General features: G+C 39.5%; 1 protein-coding gene across 2 annotated transcripts; it reads left to right on the top strand.

Annotated features, from left to right (window-relative positions):
- The first annotated feature begins 1792 nt into the window (after positions 1-1792).
- On the top strand, positions 1793-27875 carry kiaa0513 (KIAA0513 ortholog). Of its 2 annotated transcripts, XM_063004720.1 has the most exons (12): positions 1793-1852; positions 11666-12101; positions 12760-12859; positions 15073-15146; positions 15962-16032; positions 16803-17007; positions 17875-17915; positions 18734-18812; positions 19419-19496; positions 24161-24241; positions 25106-25200; positions 26080-27875. In XM_063004720.1, exons 2-12 carry the CDS (start codon positions 11737-11739, stop codon positions 26127-26129), a joined length of 1239 nt encoding a protein of 412 aa, XP_062860790.1. In that variant the 5' UTR covers positions 1793-1852; positions 11666-11736; the 3' UTR covers positions 26130-27875. The 2 variants fall into 2 exon arrangements, with proteins under 2 accessions (XP_062860790.1, XP_062860791.1); XM_063004721.1 differs by lacking the exons at positions 24161-24241; positions 25106-25200; positions 26080-27875 and adding an exon at positions 23859-23964.

The following is a 27875-nucleotide window of genomic DNA, read 5'->3' as shown; positions in this document are numbered from 1 at the left end:
CAGCCATTCCTTCAAAAAACAGATTAAAATGTGGACACATTTTCACTTTGTGTCAGTCCATCTCAGATGTGCTTGAACCCATATAAGGCAGTATTTTGGTATAATGGTATGGCTTCCACTTTGCATAGTAGAGTCATAACCTGCATACGTAAAGGCAGCAATAACTAATTTATTGTGGTGCCACCTGAGGGATCAAAGGTCACAGACATTTAATATTGCTTCCTGGCATGCAATTCATGTGACAACATTTTTTCTATTTTTCATTTTCTTCGTGCATTCCCTCACCCCATTTTCCCATGTTTTAGCCATTTCCAAATATACCTAATAAGGTGCTCAGTGAGTAAAAGTGGATAAATAATGCTGTGGGTCACAGTTAATTAATGCTGTGACGCTTGATTTCAAATAAGGGTGCAGCTACAGTCGGAATGTCACTTTGAAATGCACTCTTACCCACCCTCAGTAAGCATGTGCATTTATACAATTCAGAATTTGAACTATTACTCATAAAAATCACAAATAGAATCTGTCTTGTGTCAGTGAACATTCTGACTGCAAGTTAGCCCAAACTAGCACATGTAAATTGATGTGTAACTTTTTTGTTTGGTCACACTAGGATGCTAGGTAAAATTGGAACTTGGTAGTACAGATGTTGTGCATGAGGTGAAGGTTGACCGTGCAATGGTGAGAAATTCGGTTGCTTAAATGATTAAAAATACCCCCCCCCCCCCCCCCCCCACCAAGTTTCTCTTTAAAATTATGAATCAAAACTAGTGTAATTGTCATACAAGTGACATATTACTGTACAAACTAGAATTTTAGTTTTAGTTATAAAACTAAGTACTAAGTTGACATACTGTTTAATATTTGTTGATTAATTAAATATCAGTTGAAGACATTACAGTTTTCTGTTTGTATTTTCATTGCATTATCTCTCTAACAAAATGCCATTGAGTTCTTCGTATTCAAATAACTGAAACTGCAAGATTTAATGGTGTATTACAAATATGGGGCATTGGCAGGATAAAATAAAACAGCTTGCTCTAAGAAAAAAACATTTTGTTTTGATCTAGTGCTTGTCATTAAATGCCATGTTAAGATTACATTTAGAAATGAAGTCTACTTGCTTTTTATGTATTTTTTATAGGAATGCTGTAACTAGTCACATATTTTAATCAATTTACTTTACATTTGCACCAGAGAAAAACTGACTGTCAAGCAAATGCCAAAGATTGTCCCAAAAACAGAAAAAAACTGAAAGAGATTTTAGATTCTCTGAACGATGAAAAACACTCAAAGGGTGGCACGGTGGCTCATTGGGTAGCGTTGTCGCCTCACAGCAAGAAAGTCTTGGCTTTGATCCCCAGATCCTCTCTGTGTGGAGTTTGCATGTTCTCCCTGTGTCTGCGTGGCTTTCCTCCGGGAACTCTGGTTTCCTCCCACAGTCCAAAGACATGCAAGTGAGGTTAATTGGAGATCCAAAATTGTCCATGACTGTGTTTGACATTAAACTTGTGAACTGATGAATCTTGTGTAACCAGAAATTACTGTTTCTGTCATGAATGTAACCAAGATGTAAAATATGACGTTAAAATCCTAATAAATAAATAAATAAATAAATAAATAAAAACACTCGAACTCACTTCCACTTGCTTCTCGCTGTCAGTAAGTGCGTGCGTAGTACCCAGATCGTCACGTGTTGCTTCTTGACGTCAGCGGATTCCCCTCCTCCAGAGCTAGTGTCCTTGGTGCGCATGCGCCTTGCTTCTACGCACGTACTGCCTGCGCTGTTAAAGCGGTCTAGAAATTGAAGGACGCAGTGAAACAGAAGCGCAGTTTAACCTGGGACGTCTCGGTAAGTTATGCTAAAAACGCATTCATTCAAATGCGCTTTACACTACCTACATGATTATATACATATTAATACTTCTATGTTTTGTATTATATGTAGTTAGGCAGTTTAGTATTAATAATAAGAGTGACAGCTGCTGCTGAAGCTGCTTCATTTCTGTCCTTCTGAAGACGAGCAGGATGTTCACACTATTCAGACTGTGACTTCTCTCTGTAACGCTGCATTAACATTTATAACTCTTTAAAACACGCTTTTATACTTTCGCATTCTTATCCGCAATGTAGTTTCACCAGTAAGACCTTTCCCTTTTAGTAATTACATGTAGCTTGTGTTGTTTACAGTGCGCATAGTGAAAGAGGTTTCATTATAGGTAGCTGTAAAATGCATGTAAGAATCAGCATCTTACATACATTTTAATAACACCAAAGTAAAAAAGAAACTTTTCAAGTAAGTGTTTGGCATCAATATATTGTATTTAAAAATGTATATTATAGTATGGATGCAGACTATTCACAAGTGCATCATTTGACCTGTATATACAATCAGTATTTGCACATCTGCACATGGCACTATTGCAGTATTTACACCAGCACACCAATAATGTATATACAGTATTGTATATATCTGCTGTACTTATATACTCTATTTATACACTTATATACACTTTTATTCATTTCTCTGTAATTATATACTAATCTATACTCTGTACAGTCAGCATAACCTGTTTAATATTCTTTAACTTGTGTCTCCTCATTGTACTTATCTGGTCACTTCTGCACTTTAACTGTGTTATATGTAAATAATCTCTATCTTGCACATCTGGTTAGATGCTACTGCATTCCATTTCAAAAGTTGAATCTAATCTAATCTAACCGTTAACCCAAGTTTATACTGTCCCATTTATTGTATAACACATCCGTTGGTATATTACTTTTTCTGACAACATTAGTGCAAATATAAGGATGATGATCATTGTATAATGGGACATGATGCGAAATATCCACATCATTAAAAAAAATCCACATGTGCACTTTGTCATGTAGTCATACCGACACAAAGCATCTTTCTTCTTTCTTTACCTGTAATGTGTAATAGTTCTTCAATTTATTATTATATAATGTAAATGCCTAAAATACATTTGCACATCTGGACTACAGCTCTCTTTCTCTGAATACATATATAACCAGTCATTTGGTGCATGTGCAGTAAGGCTGTATATGCTTACATGTGTAGGGTTCTGCAGCTCTGCTCTTAGTTCAGAAATCAATTGTTAAAAGTGAATTAAAGTGATCGTTTTAACTGACAGCATTAGTAAAACTATGGCTTATTTGTCAGTTAAGGTGAGCGTAGGAGCATCTTTGAAACTTAGAAACTTGGGCAATTTGCAGTTTTTGGTTATGACTCCTCATAACGGTAAATGGGGGTACAGATGGGTTACGGTGTGCAAAGCAACTAATGGGCCACAGTAACTGTATAACTACAAAGTGTGGCTAGATGTTACTTATCAGTATGATAGGTGTTATATAATAGAAATTATAAAATAATAAATTAATTTATGGACCATTTAAATGTACCTAATAAAGTGCTCAGTGGGTAAAAGTGGATGAATAATGCTGTGGGTCACAGTTGATTAAGGGCGCAGCTACAGTCTGAACACCACTTTAAAATGGACTTTTACCCACCCTCAGTAAGCATGTGCATTTATACAATTCAGAAACTGAACTATTACTCATTAAAATCACAAATAGAATCTGTCTTGTGTCAGTGAACAGTCTGACTGCAAGTTAGCCTAAACTAGCACATGTAAATTGATGTGTTAAACTGTTTTGTGTGGTCACACTAGGATACTTGGTAAAATTGGAACTTGGTAGTACAGATGTTTTGCATGTTTTGTGAAGGTTGCTTAAATGATTAAAAAATACCCACCCTTTCTGGAATATTCTTAGATCATGGCATAGTATCCTGTAAAACTAACATGGCCTCTTGAGTTTATTGATAAGATTCAAGATAAGTAATATTTGAACTAAGCCTGGCTTAATTTAATTAGTTAAACTGGAAGAGGGCATTGATAATTGATAACATTGATAATGTTCTCATTTAAAAGTCACGCTTTTTTACTGTTTAGTAATGTTAACTATTCAAACATGTTCAATAAAGCAAATGGAAATGAACTTCCTGCTCATTCTAGATCTTTTTTTTTCCTCGTTTATCTTAAATCTTGACCTTGTGTTGCTGCTCCGTGTACCCAGCTGCATATCACCAAGCTCTGTTAGGAGTGGTTTCCAAATCGAGGCCACAGTTTGATTATGATTGATAGACACACTGGTGACTCTAGCTTTTCATTCAGACTACAGGCTGAATATGCTGTTAAAGAGGTATTAAGATCAGTATGATTAACTTCGTGCTTTTAACACCAAGTTTTGTGTTTTTGCTTAGTGATCCTTTGTGGTCGTAATCGTAAGAACCACACTGCTGGTAACAGTGTGGGAGTTCTGGGAGTCTGTATCTCATACTGGGTTTACAAATACAGAAAGAGCATGGAGCGTTATGTGACCCTAGAACCACATATCAGTTCATCCTTATTGTAGCTCCCAAACCTAGATAAAGAGTAAGGTTGTGTCAGGAAGAGCATCCAGCATAAGAACCATGCCATATTAAATATGAGGTTGAATGATAGGCTGTGGTTGTTCCTAACATTAGCAGCCAAAAATAATCATAAATTTAATCAAAGCTCCATATCGCGTTCTTCTTTGTGTAAAGTACTGTCTATGTTTGTCAGATAGCTTCCATGTTGGCATGAGTGTGTTGGCATGAGGTCACCTAGTATTTGCCCTTTTTGGTTTTTAATGTATGGTTGAATGTTTTTTTAATCTTATCTATTCAATACGTTATGTATTTCTGAGATCTCTTGTCATCTGTAGTCCTGGATTTTAATAAATGATCAGATGTAATTCAGGACCTGGATGCTTGAAATGGGATGTCACTGTCCACAGTCAAACAAGCTTTATAATACAGTGTATCACAAAAGTGAGTACACCCCTCACATTTCTGCAAATATTTCATTATATCTTTTCATGGGACAACACTATAGACATGAAACTTGGATATAACTTAGAGTAGTCAGTGTACAACTTGTATAGCAGTGTAGATTTACTGTCTTCTGAAAATAACTCAACACACAGCCATTAATGTCTAAATGGCTGGCAACATAAGTGAGTACACCCCACAGTGAACATGTCCAAATTGTGCCCAAAGTGTGACCACCATTATTATCCAGCACTGCCTTAACCCTCCTGGGCATGGAATTCACCAGAGCTGCACAGGTTGCTACTGGAATCCTCTTCCACTCCTCCATGATGACATCACGGAGCTGGTGGATGTTAGACACCTTGAACTCCTCCACCTTCCACTTGAGGATGCGCCACAGGTGCTCAATTGGGTTTAGTCCATCACCTTTACCTTCAGCTTCCTCAGCAAGGCAGTTGTCATCTTGGAGGTTGTGTTTGGGGTCGTTATTCTGTTGGAAAACTGCCATGAGGCCCAGTTTTCGAAGGGAGGGGATCATGCTCTGTTTCAGAATGTCACAGTACATGTTGGAATTCATGTTTCCCTCAATGAACTGCAGCTCCCCAGTGCCAGCAACACTCATGCAGCCCAAGACCATGATGCTACCACCACCATGCTTGACTGTAGGCAAGATACAGTTATCTTGGTACTTCTCACCAGGGCGCCGCCACACATGCTGGACACCATCTGAGCCAAACAAGTTCATCTTGGTCTCGTCAGACCACATTGCATTCCAGTAATCCATGTTCTTGGACTGCTTGTCTTCAGCAAACTGTTTGCGGGCTTTCTTGTGCGTCAGCTTCCTTCTGGGATGACGACCATGCAGACCGAGTTGATGCAGTGTGCGGCGTATGGTCTGAGCACTGACAGGCTGACCTCCCACGTCTTCAACCTCTGCAGCAATGCTGGCAGCACTCATGTGTCTATTTTTTAAAGCCAACCTCTGGATATGACGCCGAACACGTGGACTCAACTTCTTTGGTCGACCCTTTGGCGAAGCCTGATCCGAGTGGAACCTGTCCTGGAAAACCGCTGTATGACCTTGGCCACCATGCTGTAGCTCAGTTTCAGGGTGTTAGCAATCTTCTTATAGCCCAGGCCATCTTTGTGGAGAGCAACAATTCTATTTCTCACATCCTCAGAGAGTTCTTTGCCATGAGGTGTCATGTTGAATATCCAGTGGCCAGTATGAGAGAATTGTACCCAAAACACCAAATTTAACAGCCCTGCTCCCCATTTACACCTGGGACCTTGACACATGACACCAGGGAGGGACAACGACACATTTGGGCACAATTTGGACATGTTCACTGTGGGGTGTACTCACTTATGTTGCAGCTATTTAGACATTAATGGCTGTGTGTTGAGTTATTTTCAGAAGACAGTAAATCTACACTGCTATACAAGTTGTACACTGACTACTCTAAGTTATATCCAAGTTTCATGTGTATAGTGTTGTCCCATGAAAAGTTATAATGAAATATTTGCAGAAATGTGAGGGGTGTACTCACTTTTGTGATACACTGTACATGACATGGACTTGGAGTCTGCTTAGCTGTTGTCTATGTGGTCAGCAATAATCTTTAGTCAAGCTTTAAGGTGTGAGCATATGGGGAGGCAGAGGCAGTTGTAGCCTACCGGTTAAGTTACTGGACTAGTTATCAAAAGGTCGCTGGTTCATGCCCAACCACTGCTAGGTTTCTGCTGTTGGACCCTTGAGCTCAGACTGTGTACTGTCACAGTACTGTAAGGTCTGCTAAATGCTGAAAATGTAAATATAAGAGCTTACTCGACTGTAGATAGTGACATGTATTGTTCAACAACGACAGACCTATTTTAATGGTTCCTGGATTACTATCATCCAGACGTGTTGGGGGTTTTCATCTTGACCTTGTGCAAAGAGTTGTGAGTAGAATCAGGTTTCGTATGGCTCAGCGATTCTGAACAGCAGTCATTTTATTACGGGCAGCATGCTTTTCTTGTAAACCAAACAGTACTTCCGTTTCCTTAACCTATTTAATTGGAGACAATAATACAATAAAAGGAATGCAGTCCAACTATTTCATTCAAAATGTCATCTTCAAAAGTAAAAGCAATAGCTGTGTAGAACCATTAAGATGGTCAGACTAATGTAACCTGATTATGAAATGGGGGAGATGGGCTTGATTTCCTCAGGGGAATTGAGCATTGTGGGCATTTTCTTCTGATGCACTTGTACTCTTTTATTTAGAACCATAGATAAGTCACTTGCACCCAAGGTTTAACTCAATGTGTTCTTGTTATATATGCCTGGGGGTGAATTTCAGATTATAATTGATTCGGTATGAAAGCCACGGTCTGGACCAATTATGGTAATGCACTAGGTTGTAGTTTTGTATTAGAGTACATTTGAAAACACTGATCATCCTTTCTTCTGGGTACACAAACCAATTTACACCCCTGCTGTAGCCTGGGTATTTTCTCACCCATGCTGCCTTTCTGACTCTCCAAATTCTTTTTTTGGTCTTTTTCTGCCTAAAACCCACAGATCTGGCACGTGTACAGCTACTCCTACTCTCTAGCCTCACATCTCGAGGGCTGATGGTGGCAGTGTCAGAGCTGGGCAATGGGTTGCTTGGGGGCATGGGGATGTTTATAAAAAAGGTAAATTGTGGTTAGCCTGATGCCATTTATAGAATATCCTATAGTCAAAAAGAAGCATCTTTGTAATTGTAATTATTTTACCATGCGTTCTGTTTTAATAATGTTCCTAAGTATATTTACATTTTCAGCATTTAGCAGACGCTTTTATCCAAAGCGACTTACAGTACTGTTACAGTATATTGTCTAAGCAATTGAGGGTTAAGGGCCTTGCTTAGGGGCCCAACAGTGGCCAGCGACCTTTTAATTACCAGTCCAGTACCTTAACCACTAGGCTACAACCACCCAACCTACTTAATGTCCCTAAGTAGATTGTATGTATGTTCCCTAACATACAAAAATGCAGTTATGGGATGCTTGGGTGGCACAGTGGTGTAACTAGCTAGCACACCATTGCAGAGTGTTCAAACTTGCGAGTTCGAATCTTAGCGGAGCCACCAACCTGGGCGGGCATCCACACAAACTCAGGTGCCTGTGCTTGAGGAAGGGAAGGTCGGACAAACCCTCCTTATTTTTATAGTGGCTTGGAACTGGCACTAAGAGTGCATCGACTAGTTTACCTCCCAACCTCTCAATGGCTTGGCTGTTTGACCACCCCTCAACAGCCAATCATGTCTGTGTAAGCGTACAATCAGACGATAGGACAGCTGACATTTGAACCCTGGTGGGCTAGCTTATTGTAAAGCAGGAAATAAACCAGACTGTTTTTAGACTAGCCTGGCAGTGTAAATAGAAGAGCACAGCAATCGATAGGTAATGTACAATAACACAAGTCATGCATACAAATGGACAATAAATGTCGAATTAACATACATGAAAACCGTGCTGTACTGTGCCAAGTGTACTGAGCACAGTATGAGACTAAGCCAGATGCTGCATTGATCCATTCCTGATTAGCCTAGCTGACACTGCTAATCTACAGGAAACAGATGCCATTCTCCCATGGACGGATGAAGAAACTGTCTGCCTGCTATTAATAAACTCTTATCAATACCCATTAGCCCCACATAATGTATTTTCTTTAAGACGACAATGTCTTGGGACTGATGAAGAGCACTTAAGGCAGCAAGGCAGGACCACAATACCCAGCTCTATTTATCTAGAATTGTGATTGAACAATGAAATCAACATAGTGGTATAAACTTGGGTTATGTACCACAGTTATTAGTAATTATTTAAGGATGTTGTAATGCACTTGGAAAACCTTGGTGATTTCATACTGAGACTTCTATTAAAACGTTACTTAAACATGCTCAGCATTTCTTCATGTATTAGTCATCCTGTAAAAAGGCTGGCAACAGTTTGGAAAAAAAGAAGGAAAGCAATTAAAAAGTCTAAAAACAAAATGTTATACTATCTCTAACCACTGCATTGGTGGTGTATAGGTGTTAGCTAGAAAGAGAGCTAGGTAAATACTCATAGTTATGACCAAGGTTATTTGCTGTGATTTATGGGGCCAAAACATGGGTGTACTCAATGCACAACACCATTATGTTACACCTTGTATGTAATGTCTAGGAAGCTATTTGGAATTCAGTCCAAATTAAGGAAACCAGTCTGCGTTTTAGAAATCAGTTTAATGCTAGAACTAAGCTTGCTTTCTATCTAATTTATTCAATCAGTTCTATTATTAAATTGATATAAAAAAAGACAACTAAGTAGCCAAAAAAGACAATCCATAAGAAAAACTGTAACCAGGAGGATCATGCCTCGTCAGTGAGGCGCTAGGTGTAGCCCCGTACCTGCAAGAAGTGAAAATGAACCCAATTTGCAGGATGCTTAACAAAGATAGGACATATTGTGGCTAAAAGTCACAAACAAAAAAGTTAATGGGAAAATAAAAGCAGTGGCCAAAATAACAAACAAAGTAACAAAGCCTGCAATGTAGAAAGGGAATGAGCAGGAATGAAAACTGGTTGTCACAATATGTTAAGCTGCTCAGAGCACCTACGACATTTAAGAAAAAGAAAAGAACAAGCCGTCGACAGCAGTGCATGTGTGTTACACCACTCTTAACAGTGGGGCCCATCAGCTTGGGAAAACAGCTAACACAGGCACTGGCTAAATTCCCAGAAAGAGATAAGTGTGCTGACCTTATACATCAGTGGAAAACCATGATGCCTGACATGACAGTTTCAAGAGAAATGCAGGTTGCCAACAGAGGAGCCATCAACTCTGTGAGCAAGAAACCATGGTGAATAGAAACACTTCCACCTGGAGCAAATTTGCAATCGATGAGGCATCACTGAAAAGGAACCAACACGCCAAATATGAGCACCCCATGCCTCTTTTGATGGCCATATTTGGGAAGGCGGAAGGACATGATTCCGTAAACTCCACGGCGGGAGGAGTCATTGTAAACACGTATATGTATAGTGGTATATAGTACGTCACAGAACTAAAACAGTTGTTAATCATTACAATCCCAATACTGTTGTGCCATTCAGTTTTCTTTGAAGTATATGTAAACTTATGACTTGACTGTTCTTTGGTTCTTTTATCATTGACAATCTTTAACATGGTGGCTTATCTGTACTGGCTCTACACAGTGCTTTATTCAACCCTCAAGCTACACAGCACACAAAGCAGAAAATGACAGCTAGCCATCTAATGTTGTATATCTAGATTAAAAAAACAATATGGATCTGATTAACAATCTGCACAAACTCTATACAGTATATGTGGGCGGGAGTAGTAGTAATTGGTCGTGTCTGAGAGACTGAGAGAGAGCTTATAGTCCAGATTTACCGCTCAGAGAAGCTTTAAGGGGAAGAAGATTTTCATGTGATGATGATGTGAAAGCAGTGGTGCATCAGTGGCTACGCATTCAACCAAAAACCGTTTTTTGCTGATGGCATTAAAAAGTTGGTACGACGCTGGGAAAAATGCATCGGAACGTGACTGTAGAAAAGTGGTGTCATTTGTTTTCGTCATTCTTAATAAATACAGTTTTAAAAAGTGTGGAAACTTTTTGAAGAACCCTCATAAAAACAAAGGCTAGTAGTGTTTTTCCTTTAATTCACTTTGCTGTTTTGTGTTACCCTAGCTGTTGTCTGGGTGCAGTGTCCCAAGGTACCACTGTACTGCCATAGACAATGCAACCATAGACATGCCAAGACATCACAACACAGCAAAGCCTCTTAGAAGCGAGCTTTTTAGCTACTTTTAGCTCTTATGTGCTGTTTTGTTAAGCCAACAAGCTTCCTAATGCATAAGGTGATGGCCTAAGGTGACGCATTGCAACCCATGATTATCTGCGAATAACATAAGGGCCCTATAAAGTGCATTTTATTATTATTTCTTTTTAGATAACTGAGGTTTAAATTAGATTTCTGATAGGTAGGATGCTTTAAGTAGCCCAGACCACTCCTAATTATCTTGCATATACACCGACCAGGCATAACATTATGACCACCGACAGGTGAAGTGAATAACACTGATTATCTCTTCATCACGGCACCGGTTAGTGGGTGGGATATATTACGCAGCAAGTGAACATTTTATTCTCAAAGTTGGTGTGTTAGAAGCAGGAAAAATGGGCGAACGTAAGGATTTGAGCGAGTTTGATAAAGGCCAAATTGTGATGGCTAGACGACTGGGTCAGAGGATCTCCAAAACTTCAGCTTTTGTGGGGTGTTCCCGGTCTGCAGTGGTCAGTATCTATCAAAAGTGGTCCAAGGAAGGAACAGTGGTAAACCGGCGACAGGGTCGTAAGCGGCCAATGCTCATTGATGCATCTGGGGAGAGAAGGCTGGCCCGTGTGGTCCGATCCAACAGACAAGCAACTGTAGCTCAAATGCCTGAAGAAGGTGTGCCAGATACCACAGCACACCTTTAGGGGTCTAGTGGAGTCCATGCCTCGACGGGTCAGGGCTGTTTTGGCAGCAAAAGGGGGACCAACACAATATTAGAATCAGTGTAAATCCCAGTAAGGTGCTTGGGTAGCGCAGCGGTATACTACGCTAGACAAAAATAGGACTTCCATGCTGTGTATTGTAATTGCCAGCACAAGAGCTGGAATATTCCTTATTCCATATATTGGGATTGTATTTTTTCACATAAACATTCTTTATGGTTACATATAGCAATAACCTTGCCATTGTTTTTCAGGCCCAGCTCCTGTTTGGGGAAACAGAAAGTGGGAGAGCAGCACCCCCTGTGAATCTAGAGGTGTGTTCTGGATGGCCTCTTTAATAAAAATGGAGCCTCCTGCAGTGGAAAACCTTCTAAACTGTAATCCACCCTCCAGCACAGCTATCGACCAGCCGGACCTTTTTTCTGCCGAGCCTCTTGCACCAGAACTTGCGAATGTGGGATCTTCCCAGAACCAAGAGCTCCCAGAACCCAGACAGAATGGAGCAGAGGGTGCAGAGGTCAGCGATGCTACGGAGTCGGCGGACAGCGAGAATGAAGTCACTGATTCCCCCTCTCACTGCTCCAGCTCCCGCCGCTCATCTTCCTCGTCCAGTCACAGCATCGAAGATGCAGATGTTACCGAAAGACGGGAATTCATGAAAGCCTATGTAGAGAAGATGTTCCATGGAAGGTGAAGGGTTTTAACTTCTATCTGCTTAACAAAAATGCTGACTAGGTTTTTAAAGGTTCTTTTATTATTATTATTATTATTATTTTTAAAATCCGTTCAAAAATCAATCAATCACAGGGCTATTGCCACCTAAACTAACCCCCTTGGATGGATGGATGGATGGATGGATGTTGGGCAATGTTTGTTTAATGAGTCTTTATTTATTCTAACATTTGATTTTAGGGCTTCAATCATGGACTGTATTAACACTTGGGCTAAGTAAACTGAGACCTCAGACATAGCCAATCATCTGTCTAGACTTCCAACCAACTGATAGCCCTACTGAGATTCAAACCCTGATCTCGGCAGTGGTGAGCTAGTGTAATAGACTACTGTGCCACCTAAGCTCTTTAGGAAATAGTGTAACATTTAGAATTACTCACTTCTCTACTTTGTTTTGAGTAAATGCATGAGGAAATATGTATGTTTTTGCACAGAAGGCTGTTAAAATGCCTAGAGTTTGTTAATAGAGTCCATGATTGAAGCCCTAAAATAGGATGTCAAAATAAATAAAGACTTATTAAGCAAACATTGCCCAACATTTTATCTGTATTATATAAACTGGCTCAACATTCATAATCTTTCTGTCGCTCCCTCTGTGTTTTTGGCTGTGTTTTAGGGAGGACTTTGACCAGGAGGAGAAGGCGCGTTTCGGCCAGTTATGCAGTGGAGAAAATGGCAAAGGAAGGGAGTGGTTCGCAAAATACGTCAGTGTTCAGGTGTGAAGAGATACAAGTTCTTTATCTGAAGCTCCTCTCTGTTTATGTACTCAGTAAAATACAGCATGTGATTTAATGAAACACGACCCAACCCTCATAGTCTATGTTCTTAGTTGTCTTTTTGTGGAGGTGAGAAAAGTACAATGGTGAAACTGACATTTGCAATTCTAATCTGGGCTGCTTCCTGAACAAGACAAGACATTCTGCACTCGTGTGCTATCAGCACAACCAAATTATAATGGAAACAGCTTTAATTGCTTAAGTAATTTAGCAGTACAATTATAAATAATCCAGCAAAATTACAGAACTGTGTAGTGACGTGGTCAGCGAACACCAGCAGCACCACACTGTGGTTATAATAACTGAATGTAAAAAATGACAAGGAAATAGGATCATGTTTAAATATAGTACAGAGATTTGTGTAACAGGGTGGGTCACACCTCTGTACCTGCGAACCCAATTACAGGACACTTAACCAAAGTATAATAACACTGTGGCTAAAGAGACACAAACAAAAGCTGAGAAAAGTAACGAAAAATAACAATTGGCCAAAATAACGGAAAATGAAACCAAATAGAAAACCCAATCTCCCCAGGCGGGGAGGTCTGGATCCTTTCTGTGCGGAGTTTACATGTTCTCCCTGTGTCTGCATGGGTTTTCTCTGGGAGCTCCGGTTTCCTCCTACTGTCCAAAAACATGCAGTCAGGTTAATTGGAGACACTGAATTGCCCTATAGGTGAATGGGTGTGTGTATGTGTGTGTGTGTGTGTCTGCTCTGCGATGGACTGTGTGCCTTGCGCCCATTGAAAAGCTGGTATAGGCTCTAGCACCACCCTCGACCCTAATTGGATAAGCGGTTAAGAAAGTGAGTGAGTGAAAGAACCCAATCAAAATCCACACCCAAAGCGGAGTGAAAGAACAGATAGGCAAACATGGTACAAGAAGTATGGGATATCACACTACACACACTGGTCGTTCATGCTACAGGGACATAAGCCTACACTGCTTCCAGTAAATGTCACAAAAGGCCATGTGCTCACCCCACTGGGGCATTGCCTAGGGTGACAATATTTTGGTTTTCAATTCAGCGTTTAGCCCTGAACAATAATAATAACAAATAAAATTAGTCCATTAGTATAGCTATTTTGACCGAATGTGGCGCTATCATGGCATTTATAATAACCTGTATTTTAGTACTCTCATTTGGAAATGTTTATGCTGTGCCAGAATTAGGGAAAGACATTTTAACAAGGCAGGCGTGTGGTCCATTGATCTGCAGCTGTTGTGATGCTTCGTGGTGTGAAATGCAAAAACTCCCTATGCAGCAGTAACAGCATCTTCTGTTTTACCCAGTCTCACAAAATTGTTTCATTTACCTGATGGTAATTCAGACATTTAGACATTTAGGTCCAAAAAAGAGGACGTTTGGTCACCCTTGCAGTCCCCAGTGGAACCCATGACCAGTAAGAAAGCCTGGAAGGAATAGATGAAGGGAAAAGTACAACAAATTAAGTCGCCACTTATACCAGCTACTCAGTCCACCATCAATAGCAACTCAGGCTCTCACACAGAAGGGGCATAGAACTCTTTAAAACTGGCAGCGGCTAAACAAAGTACAAAGATGGACTGCCACCCCCAGTTCCTAGACCAGTGAGAATGTAAATCTCCTTGCGGCTGAAGCAAATGAATGCTTAATCAAGTGCAGAGACTGTTGGTTTAAAGAATTAACATGAACAGTCTTACATTATTAGTGTGCCAACATCAATAATCTTTGCCTCCAGGCTCCCTGCCAGCACCGATGGCATGGAAGGTGAGCATAAATTCAGTTGATAGCCCAAAGCTCCACCCACTAGTCTACCACTGTCTCATATGACCAGATGTAATTTAATACATCTGCTTTGGGTCTTGCCAAGACTTTACAGAAAGCAGATAAGTAAATGTAGAGTAAAGCATGCATTAGATGTTGTGTATATATATTTAATTTAATGCGTTCAGTAGGCCATCGGCAGTAAATTACACCCCAGTGGTGTTATTGGCCAGTCAGCATCGACATGTAGATGCGATTGGCTGTGTCTGGGGGGAGGGGGGTCCTGTGGATTGGCATAGTAGTGAATCTGTGCTGTTTTTTTAGTGTCACATACAGAGCACATTAAAGTAGTGAACAAAGCCCCATATAAGACACAAGTATGATGATTTTCTTTGATTTTTTGCAGCGCTGCCATTCCAAGTGTGTGAGTGAACAGACGTTTTATCGTCTGGTCCAGTCCTTTGCAGTCGTCTTGTTTGAGTAAGTGAGCAGACAAAACAAAACAAAAATAAATCACAGTAAATTGCACATTGTGCAGCTTTTGTAGGGCAGAAAATATTTACATGTCATGCCAATGTAAAGAATTGCATTGCAATATAATGCGTTTCTGATTGTGACTGAGAGAGAATTGCAAGAGCACATAACGTCTTAATATCTCAGTCATTTGCATTAAGTACCTGAATTCTAAGCCTGCTTTCTTCTCCTAACCCATGTCTAGCATCATTTGTGAAAGTTACTCATGATATTTTGAAATGATATGGACCTAAATCATTAGGTATATGTGTGCCCATACCTGCCCAGAAGTATGTAGGCACACGAACATCACATCCACATGTGATACTTCAATGAAGAAAGACAGTGCTCAGTTGGCGCAGGTGAAAAATACGGCAGCCCCCGATCCAGGGTTTGAATCCCTAGTGACCTTGTCGGCCGGTCGAGTCTTTACATACAGGAATTCCATGGTCACCAAACCCACCATGACCTTGACTCCATGAACATGATGATGATGAAGTGTCCCCCTTTGCTTCAGTCAGTTCTATTATGAAGGCTTCATTGTAGATTTTGAATTATGACTGCTAGGTTTTGCATTAATAGCTCATAATCAGCAATCAGGGTTATTTAACCCACTTTTCTTGCCAGATATTTTTTATTTATGTAGAAGCTATACTGTAGCGATGTTTAGGCCACTTATAATCAGCATTTAGAAGAAGGCGTGTTCAGCAAGTTTGGATTAAGGTTAATGTTGGACCATTAAAAAAATCTTTAAATAAACCTCTGTTTTTATTGATTGTTAGATGTTATGAGATGGATGACTACAGCCCTGCCAAGCACTTAATGACCATGTGCTTCACATATTATTACATCGGTAAGACATAAAAGCCATTTTTAAAGCATGTACTATTAAATATACAAGTTTAAAAACTTTATAAAACTGTAATGATTATTAAAACAAATAAATGTGCCGCCTTGTTTAGGACTGATTAGCTTAAACACTGATATGTATTAATTTATTCAGTGTCTATTCTACCCTGTGTGATCCTGGTTATGCGGTGGGTCCGATTAACTGGACACAAGGCAGGAAACACCCCGGTCGCCAGTGCATCTCAGGACACACACACATTTACACACACTTACACCTGTGGCAGTTTAGTACCTGCAGTTGCCCTGACTGAATGTCTTTGGACTTCTGGGAGGAAACTGAAACATTTACGGTAAACCCACATAGATAGGAAGAACATGCAAAATCCACACAGAATCAAACCCAGACCCTTCTTGCTAGGCGACAGCACTACCCACTGTGCTAACATGCCACCCTCCACTGTTATACATTATTGGTTATTCTGTAGGAGATGATAAATGCACTATATCAACATGCTATCTATACACTTAATAAATGCATCAATGCAAAACCGTTAAAAGTCAAATATAATACATGCTTTTAAATTTTTATATATATAGTTAGTTTCAGGAGTTTTGGGACTGGGAATAAAAAACTCAATAGACAGAATCAGGGTTTTCCTTGAATTATTCACTCACCTGTATAAAAAAATTTTTGTTTATAAAGGATTGAATATTTCTGATTGCATTTGCTGGCATCTATTCTCACATGTGGTGTGTTTATCTCCTGTCTCCCAGGGAAAACACAGCTGTCACCCACAGAGCTCTTTGAGAAGCCCAGCGCGGGTTTAGACTTGTGCCTGCGCAACGGGAAGGTCTGGCTCTCAGGCAAGAAGGACGTCGCTGAGAAACTTCTGAAAAATACATCAGCAAAGACGGACATGAAGAGCTTTTTTAGCGGATTGGAGAGTAAACTCAGAGGCCCGTCTGCCGGCAAGAATGAGTGAGGAAAAACTGATTACATAAGATTTGGAAAAAAATAGCCACTGAACTGGTACAATATGATTATGTTCGACTCATCAACTGTAAATCATAAGTTCTGTTTGAAAAGATTCAATACTTATACTTGACTAGGACACCAGTAGCAACTCTGGCTTTTCTCTGAATAGTAGGGACACCAGCCCTGTCTTTTCCTTTCCAAGAATTAAAGTGCATTGTCTTAGGTGTTGGCATGCTCTGTATTTGAAAGGTGGCAGTTATTGCCCTCATCAAAACATGTTGATCTTTCCACTGGCATTGCACAAGCTGCAGTTTAAACAGACACACTGGTTTTATTTACATGCCCAGCAGGCTTTACCGTCTTAGGGTGGGTATTAGGAATGGCTTTAATTTTATTGGCTGAATGTCTGAATGAAAATAAGATGAAACTGACGTATTTAAATACTAAGATTGGAAAATCTGAATAATTACATACAAAGAAACCATACCTAATTTAATATATATGAACCCATTTATTTATTTTCACTGATCAATTAATCTAAAATACACCCAGGATTTGGTGCCAATCCACTCAAGACATTCACATGGGGGCAATTTACAGTTGCCAATCTGCCTTCTGCATGTTTTAGAGGGGTGGGAGAAAATCTGTAGTACCTAGAGAAAATCCACATGGACAAGGCTAGAGCATTTGAAATCCCTCACAGATACTGGCTGGTGATGGGGATGTACCCAGTGTTTCTAAGCTATTTCAGCTGTGCTCCTGTGTCACCATGCAATTGTTGTTTTAATAATAAATGTATTTTTTATGCTTAATACCACTATCACTGGTCTGGTGTCCAATAGACTTACCTTATGTGTCTTGTATCCACAGGCAGACAGAGTCTCCAACAGAAGACAAGCATAAAGATCCAGGTAAATCAGTTTGTTTATTCATTTTTTATTTTGTGACATTGAGGTAGAAAAATCTGATACTGTTGGTCTAAATTGATGTATTGTTTGTGTTACTGGTCTGGTCCATTGACTTATTTTATGCCATTTATGCCGTGAAGTTGAGATAACTGCTATGATTGTCTGCTTTAACAAGCTGACCTTTTTAGCCATTGCCCACCACCTGGTTTAATATTATTGATTTTCTCACTATGACTAAAATTGTGCAATCATATTTTATTCTTTGGCTGTCAAGGCCTTTGTAAATGTGTGTGTACCATAGTAATATGAAAGAACCATTCCTTTTGGCTGCTTTCATTAGGGGTCATTAGGGGCCATAGCAGATCATTCCTCCACGTAACAGACTTTGCACAGTTTTATGACAAATGCCCTTCCCGATGCAACCCTGTTATTTCTCTGGGCTTGGGACCATCACTAAGGGTGCACTGAAATGTGTTCCCACAATGGCTGGGTTCACGTACTGCCATGCACCTTCTGTATTTGTGAGCCCAGTCCGGGATTCAAACCCCCAGAACTCAAGCACTGCTGTTACCAACAGTGTGGCTCTTGGTATTATGCCACACACGCTCATTGGTAAAAGGTTTCAGAGAGTTAACTTGATTACTGTGAGGATGTCTGTATCATTCAGTAGCAGCTGCAGGCCAATACAACACTTGTTATTTATATGGTACTAAAATGCCTAATTAAGTAGGGGTGCATTTCTTTCCAGAGGCTCTTCCAGCTGTGCTCATCTTCTGAGAAGTGTGTGAATATTTGTTAATGTGTGTTCTTACCTGCTACAGCATCCTCACCCACATCACCCGAGAAGAAGAAAGGAGAGAAGATTTACCTGTATACACATCTGAAACAGCAACCAATCTGGTGCGTAGTGAATAATTCTGTCAGTTTTCTTGTCTGTATGTTTAATCCAAAAGTTAATGGGATTAAATCCAAGTAGAACATTCTTGGATAGACATAACATCCTTTTGTTATTTCTGGAATGCCACATAGCATTCCTGTCATTTATCCTATGCTTTAAACTTTGTGGAAACAGTTGGTTCTTTCCCTGTTCCAGCATGACTTTGCCCTTAAGCACAAAGTCGGGTCATAAAATAATGTTTTGACTGGTTTTTCGATCAATATCATGGCCATTGAACAAAGGGTACACTGGGCAGCTAGTATACGTCCAGCCTTACTGGTGCATACTTAAGGGAATTTTTTTTTATTGTTGGCGTCGCACTGAAAATATTCAGTTGCAGTTTATGGAAAGAAGAAATGTGTTTTCAGATACAACCAAATGTTGTTTTGAAATTACACACACTTATCTGTGCAACACACCAAGAAATTGAACTAAGTGTTATGAAACTATCCAGCATGTGTAGTACCATCCTAAATAATTAGCTGATAGATTGATAATATAAATGTAAATATAGTAATAGGACCACCATTCTGCATTCGCCATTCATACTCATATTTTTTTTTCCAAAGGCACACGTTGAGATTTTGGAATGCTGCGTTCTTTGATGCTGTAAACTGTGAAAGGAACAAGAGGTCCCCCACCACCAGGTAAGAGTTCAAGGGTTCCAAAGGCCTCTGCCTTCCATTAATTTTACCTTGGGGACAGTGGTACTTTTGGGGACTCAAAGGGATAGTGGTAGGCTGGTGGGTAGAGCTGTGGGTTACCAACTAGAAGGTTGTGGGTTTGAATCCCAGCTCTGCCTTGCAGTCACTGTTAGGCCCTAGATCAAGGCCATTAACCTTGTCTACAGAGGTTCCATACAATGGCTGACCCTATCATGACCCAAACAAGCTGGTATATGCGAATCCCAAGAATTTTATTGTACTGTACACATGTATGTGTATACATGACAAATAAAGTTGTTCCACCTGCCCTGGATTATCATTTATTATCAGATTATAAATCAGATTTTAAATGGAAGGATTATGTCACATCCAAACACAGTTATTGCTTAGCACTGTTTTAACACACTTGCTTCAGCTAATTAAAAGCTTAACATGTTGATTTAGGTAAGATTTCGGTTAGAGCAAAGACCAGATTCTTGCCAACTGGCTCTACAGAACTGGATTGTAGAGGTGTGTGGAAAGCTGGGTGTGACTCTCAGTACATTTCAGATCATGTGATGTTTGTGAAAGTGTGTGTGAAAGACTTGACAGCTCGAGATCACTGTTGCTTTGTTACAGACTGATGAGGATTAGTAAATAAACAAGGACCTCTGTTTGGTTAAGCAAAGTATGTGTTTGCGTGTGCCTCATAATTCAGTGTTCTGTAAGATGCTTAATCAGGAATGTCTGGTTCTTGCTATGCCACACTGATTCACTCCAGAAGTGGAGTAATCACAAAGTCATTGGCTGGCCCTAACAAGCAATTCATTGCCCCAGTGTGCTTGTCCAGGGAAAAGTTTTGGTTACCTTAAAACATAATGAACTAGGTTTAAACGTTGATGCCACATGTAATCGATGGGAAGCACCAGTGAACGTTGTCCTGCAATTTAGTAGCAGCTATTTAAAAAAGTGAGAACGATTACAAGCTAAAACTGCATTGTGTTTTTACTAAAAAAGTAAACATTTATTGAAAACCAGTACCAAAATTGCATCGTGGTTCCTCTCTGCCTATGCCGATCCCTGCTCTGACCGAGGAGATCGAAGCTAACCCACACCCCCTTCGACACCTGGGCGTCAAGCCGTATGCATCTTATCACCGACACATTGACGAGTGTTGTGCCACCTAGCGTTGTGTATGGAGAGACACACCCTAAGAGCACTCTTTCCTCATCTCTGTGTAGGCACCTCTAACCAGCCAGCAGAGGTCGTAATTGCACCAGTCTGACAGAGAGAGACCCAAATCCGGCTTTGTCCCGCCCATCTGAACAACAGGCCAATCGTTGTTTATGTAGCCACTCAGCCTCAGCCATCAAGGCAGAGCTGAGATTCGATAACCCAGCTCTGGTTGCAGCGTGTGTTTTTACCGCTGCGCCACCTGAGCGGCACATGTATCCACTTTAAACACAAAATGTTTGATATGTTGAAAAACCATTAATCAGCTGTCAAGTCAGTAGCTAACCATTAAAAAACAAGCACATAGCAACCCTTTAAAAGTTTTTCGTCAGCCTTTTTTAAAAGACAAAACGTAGAGATTGTGGAACTAATGAAAAACAGTAACATGAAACAAATACAATAAACAGAGATTGGCATAAAAATGGCTAGCTAGCTGGATTTCATTACACACCAGCTGTGTAGCTTTAGCATTTGAAGTTAATAACTTAAAGCCATCAAACTTTGCACAGTCAGCTGACTCATTTCAGAACCAGAGACTGCAGGGCAGTATTATACAGAACTGCTTTTCTCACTATTAGGTCTTTGTATAATGCTAGAGGTACCAAGGACAACAAACCGAAAACTAATAGCCAAATTTATTTATTGAAAATCATGTTCAGTAACTTACTGAATTGTTTGTTCGCCTTGCAGATATGAATTAAAAAATTAAAACACCAAAAACAAAATCTGGTTGGTCCCAGCAGTTTTAATAGCAACTCAACAGCTAGACAGAATAAGGACCAGAAATAAAGAGGAGCAATAGAAGTGAATTAGGCTGCAGCAGAGGGGAGTGTGATGGGAAAATAGTGTAGGGGAAGTGCTGCATGTCTGGGTCTTTCATAATGCAGGAGGCATTGCCTTAGACATTCCTGCTGTTTGGCAGAATAATGTTAAAGATATTACACAAATATCTTCTTCTGTATGAAAAGCTAGCAGGAAGTTGCACAATATGTCGACAGCATTTTGAGAGCCATAACCCGTAACTCAAACAACTGCAAGCACATCAGAAAACCTTCTGTGGTTTAGTGCTTAAAAGCTCATCTGTTTTTTTACAGTTAAAATTATTCAGGTTTAAACATACAGATATAATTCAACTTTAAAAAAAGCACAACATGGCCATGTGAATATAAACACTATTTCCAGAAAAGTTGGGACATTTTAAAATGCAATAAAAACTGTGATTGATTCTCTTTAGTTTTTATCAGACAAAATAATGAAAAAAATGACTTTTAAGGTTTTGTTTGACCATTTGATTGTATTTTGTTATATGAATAAATGTTAAATACTTTTTTTAAATACTCCAATGTCTCTGCAGTCTTTGTTAAGGTATGCCTGTGCATGACTGCTAATATCATGTGGTGTTTGTTTTGGTACATTAACTAAATAGAAAAGTATAGAACGCCTTTATTTGTCATATATATATATACAGTGTATCACAAAAGTGAGTACACCCCTCACATTTCTGCAAATATTTTATTATATCCTTTCATGGGACAACACTATAGATATAAAACTTGGATATAAGTTAGAGTAGTCAGTGTTACAACTTGTATAGCAGTGTAGATTTACTGTCTTCTGAAAATAACTCAACACACAGCCATTAATGTCTAAATAGCTGGCAACATAAGTGAGTACACCCCACAGTGAACATGTCCAAATTGTGCCCAAATGTGTCAATATTTTGTGTGACCACCATTATTATCCAGCACTGCCTTAACCCTCCTGGGCATGGAATTCACCAGAGCTGCACAGGTTGCTACTGGAATCCTCTTCCACTCCTCCATGATGACATCACGGAGCTGGTGGATGTTAGACACCTTGAACTCCTCCACCTTCCACTTGAGGATGCGCCACAGGTGCTCAATTGGGTTTAGTCCATCACCTTTACCTTCAGCTTCCTCAGCAAGGCAGTTGTCATCTTGGAGGTTGTGTTTGGGGTCGTTATCCTGTTGGAAAACAGTTTTCGAAGGGAGGGGATCATGCTCTGTTTCAGAATGTCACAGTACATGTTGGAATTCATGTTTCCCTCAATGAACCGCAGCTCCCCAGTGCCAGCAACACTCATGCAGCCCAAGACCATGATGCTACCACCACCATGCTTGACTGTAGGCAAGATACAGTTGTCTTGGTACTTCTCACCAGGGCGCCGCCACACATGCTGGACACCATCTGAGCCACACAAGTTTATCTTGGTCTCGTCAGACCACAGGGCATTCCAGTAATCCATGTTCTTGGACTGCTTGTCTTCAGCAAACTGTTTGCGGGCTTTCTTGTGCGTCAGCTTCCTTCTGGGATGACGACCATGCAGACCGAGTTGATGCAGTGTGCGGCGTATGGTCTGAGCACTGACAGGCTGACCTCCCACGTCTTCAACCTCTGCAGCAATGCTGGCAGCACTCATGTGTCTATTTTTTAAAGCCAACCTCTGGATATGACGCCGAACACGTGGACTCAACTTCTTTGGTCGACCCTGGCGAAGCCTGTTCCGAGTGGAACTTGTCCTGGAAAACCGCTGTATGACCTTGGCCACCATGCTGTAGCTCAGTTTCAGGGTGTTAGCAATCTTCTTATAGCCCAGGCCATCTTTGTGGAGAGCAACAATTCTATTTCTCACATCCTCAGAGAGTTATTTGCCATGAGGTGCCATGTTGAATATCCAGTGGCCAGTATGAGATAATTGTACCCAAAACACCAAATTTAACAGCCCTGCTCCCCATTTACACCTGGGACCTTGACACATGACACCAGGGAGGGACAACGACACATTTGGGCACAATTTGGACATGTTCACTGTGGGGTGTACTCACTTATGTTGCCAGCTATTTAGACATTAATGGCTGTGTGTTGAGTTATTTTCAGAAGACAGTAAATCTACACTGCTATACAAGCTGTACACTGACTAATCTAAGTTATATCCAAGTTTCATGTCTATAGTGTTGTCCCATGAAAAGATATAATGAAATATTTGCAGAAATGTGAGGGGTGTACTCACTTTTGTGATACACTGTATATATATATATATATATATATATATATATACATATACATATACAGACGTACAGTACAACGAAATTCTTTCTTCATGTATTCCAGCTTGTTTGGAAGCTGGGGTTAGAGCGCAGGGTCAGCCATCATACAACCCGCCTGGAGCAGAGAGGGTTATGGGCCTTGCTCAGGGACCCAACAGGGGCTGCATGGCAGAGCAGGGATTCAACCTCTCAACCTTTTATTTGATAGCACAAAGTTCTACCCACTAGGCTACCAACTTACTTGCTATTAAGTTTATTTATAAACAGAATGATGATTTTTTTATTTGATATTCCTTTTTTGTTGTTTGCTGAACCTGTGAACAGCTTTCTAACTTGAACTTTAACCTTCATCTCTTATTTTCTTAGGGAAAAGTGGTGTCACATGACTCAGGAAGAAAAAGATGACAGTTCCAAAATTGAAGAAAACATTACTTTTGGACAGCTAGGGTGAGTGATGATGTTCTTACAATAGCTGCCTATTGTTGAGCAATGTTACAATTTTATTTTATTTCCATTAACGGCTTGATCCTGGTCAGGATCGCAGCTGAACCAGTTTCATTGGGAAACAACGAGCTTTAGGCATGAACACCCTGGACAGGGTGCAAATTCCACCACCATTTAGTCATAGCCAATCATGTCCGTTTAGATGCTTAGCTAACTGATAGCACCAATGAGATATGAACCCAGATCTCAGAGATGGTGGGCGAGCACAAAAGACTGCTGCACCACATGAGCACATCCTCATTTATTAACTTTTTTTTTTTTTTTTCATTTCAAATTTAGTTTGGATTTAGGTTTAAGGTGGACAGTGTCTCAGCTTATCGATGATGTTTTGGTACATATCTCAGGTTTAAGGCTTAAATACATTAATAGGTTTAAAAAAACATGAAACATGTTTTATCAATGTCTACTGTACGTATAATTATAATTAACACTTATGGTTTTATGATTATAACACTAATTGCAAGCATTCACTTTGTAGTTAATGTAAATCATTTTCATTGTTTTATAGTTTCTATGTAAATAATTCTCATTGTGTTATAGTTTCTATGTATAAGTTTCTATTTCTGTGTAAGAAGTGTAGGGCAGTAACATTGTTTTGTATGAAGACATTAATTAGTTAAAAATTCAGTAACTGAGTATACTTGTGTAGCTGGGAAAAGAATAAAATTGATAGCTGTTTTAGGTAATATTAGTATTTCATGTAATATTTTTCTATAGTAACCCTGTGAGGATTTGCTTTGTTTCCTTTGAGATCTTTTAGCATTTTCTGTATTTTGCCTTTAGTAAATGTTTATGTGTGTTTTATAGGACATTCACCCATAATATGCTGGCCTTTGGTCTGAGTAAGAAACTCTGCAATGACTTCCTGAAAAAACAAGCCGTTATTGGACATTTAAATGAAGGTAACATGTTTTATACTTTCTTAAACATTCTCTTTTGGGTATTTTAAAGTCTTTCTATAAAACTCAAGGCCCGCGAGCCAAATCTGGTCTACCACGTCACTTTATGTGGCCCGCGTGAGCTTAAAAGACATATGATTGTCCTAAAATACACTGTAAAATCATACATAAACTGCATCTCCCACAATGCATGACGATTTTGTGACCTTAAAGTGACCGCATCCCGCCACTAGATGGCAGTGTTTCCACATCAGCGTTTAACTGAGGTGGTTTTCCAACAAGTGATGTTGAGAAATATTTACAAATAATCCCAAAATGTACAAGAAGAGAAAATTTAAGCAGAGGGGAGGGAATTTAATGAAAGATGGGAAAGTGAACACAAGTTTGTGCTTTAAGAAGAGAAACGGGTACATCTCTTGTGTTATGAGGCCGTGTCAGTGGTAAAGGAGTACAACATAAATGTAGATATACATTATTAATATACAGGATAAATTTGGCATTTTGACACCAAACACAGAATTTAGCCTCCAAGAAAAACAACAAATTGTCCAAGACATAAAAGGCAGACTGCAATCACAGCAAGATATGTCACAATCGGCCCTTTGAGGTCCTCCATAATGCAGATGTGGCCCTCTGTGAAAATGAGTTTGACACCTCTGATCTACAGTAATCTCTTTTCCTCTAATAAATTTAATAAAAAATTAATTTAATTAAATTATAAACACATTTTGTACATATCAATAAAAACAAGAATCTGTAACATTTTTTTAATGTACCAATAAATTATAATGTTTTTGCTGATAATTAGTTTATATATATAAAAAAAAACTTTGTTGTTAATGAGTGCCATTTCTCATGTTTTTTTCTCATTTTCTCATTCAGAACAATATAAGTTGCTGTGTGACCATATTGAACAAATGGCGGTGGAGTGAGCGGCAGCTACAGAGCAATTTGCAATTCTTTTTTATCTTGCGGTTTAGTAGCACCTAGAATCGGTTAGCTTGAAGCTTAGTCTATAGCCTTTACTAGTTATTCCACATTCTATATACAGTTCTATATTCTATTCTTATTAAATTTCTACAACCCTCCACTATTTTTACAGCAAAGATAATGTACACAGTTGTAGTAAAATATATTTATTTCAGTGCAGCTCATAATGGTTATTTTTAGGTCTGAACAGTGGTTACAGAAGTAAAAAATCTTTTCTTTATAATGTCAGTTTTACCCAAAATGTTTAAGTGTGACAAGACCATTTGACCAACCTGACTTCAAAAAAGTATATTCAACCAGTTAGGTGTCTACATACAGACATAATTAGCTGTGTCTGAGGATGATGCCCGAGGCCCTGTGATGGATTGGCATCCTGTTAGTGGTGTGTCACGGCATCACGCACAGTGATTTCCAGGTAACCAGGCCTAACGCAGTTCTGACCAGGGTCAAGAGGTGGTAAATCATGAAAATGACCAACCTGACTTTAAAAAAGTGTATTCAACCAGTCGGGCATCTACATACAGACATGATTAGCTGTGTTTGAGGGGGATGGCCAAGGCCCTGTGATGGATTGGTGTCCTGTTAGTGATGTGTTACTGCATAACGCAAAGTGATTCCCAGGTAACCAGGCCTACCGCAGTTCTGACCAGGGTCAAGAGGTGGTAAAACATGGAAAAGAACACAAATGACCTGAAAAAGAATTTTATGAATTAACATTGTTTAAAAAGTGAACATACAGTGCTTGGGTCATATGCTCGGAACACTCATCAGTCAGTAAATGACAAATTGACTGCTAGCTGGAATGAAGCACTGTTGCACTGTTTTACATCATGTTAAATTCAGTCTTTGAGCAGAGCAGAGCTAAACCCCATTTTTTCAGTTTTACCAAACACTGTTAGCAATTAGTTCTAGCATAACCGTGAAGAAAAAAACCCATTGTACTTATTGTTTCTGACTTATTTGAGGGATTCCATACTATTTGTGTGTAAAACAGTATTAATATTTGTATTTGTATTCTTATACAGGGTTATCGAGCCTCCAAAGACAACGTCAAAACCCCAATCAGACTTTAAGTGCCTTTATCTAACATTCCCTGCGTGATCTTTTAGTGTGCAGTGTTCAAGCTGCCGTGTCAACACATAGTCCCCCATTTATTGTCCAGTATGTAGGAGAAAGAGTTGTACAGTTTAGATGTATTTGTATCTGTATGAATGCACACGAGTGTGCTGTGGATCAGCATGACTTTGTGAAACAGCTGGATTAGTGATGTGAGCTGTTACTTTGTGTACTTATGTTGTCTTGTAATGTAGTTTCACGTCAAACCGATAGAGGGCGATCATGAACTGTGTAAAACGAAGTATTTCTAAATGGTGTTTCAGGAAGATTTATGAACACATTTGATAGATATATATGTAAATACAGAGATTTTATTGCTAAATGTTTAAAAGGGAACACTGGATTGTTGAATGTTAATTTATAAAAGGTGTGTGTGGTGCAAATGGACCTTTTATGCATTTAGAGCATTCCTTTTACTGGTAAAACCATAATGTACTGTACAATGTAGTGCAATACATTATAAACTGTCTGAATACATTTTCCCTAATTGTCTTTAAATTCTTCATAGCAGTGTACTGTGTGAACATGTCGCTGCATCTAATATATGTATATGCATTTATAATAAAATATAT

Source organism: Trichomycterus rosablanca, chromosome 11 (genome assembly GCF_030014385.1).
Source record: "Trichomycterus rosablanca isolate fTriRos1 chromosome 11, fTriRos1.hap1, whole genome shotgun sequence".
Lineage (NCBI taxonomy): Eukaryota > Metazoa > Chordata > Actinopteri > Siluriformes > Trichomycteridae > Trichomycterus > Trichomycterus rosablanca.
This window is presented reverse-complemented; position numbering and strand designations above follow the sequence as displayed.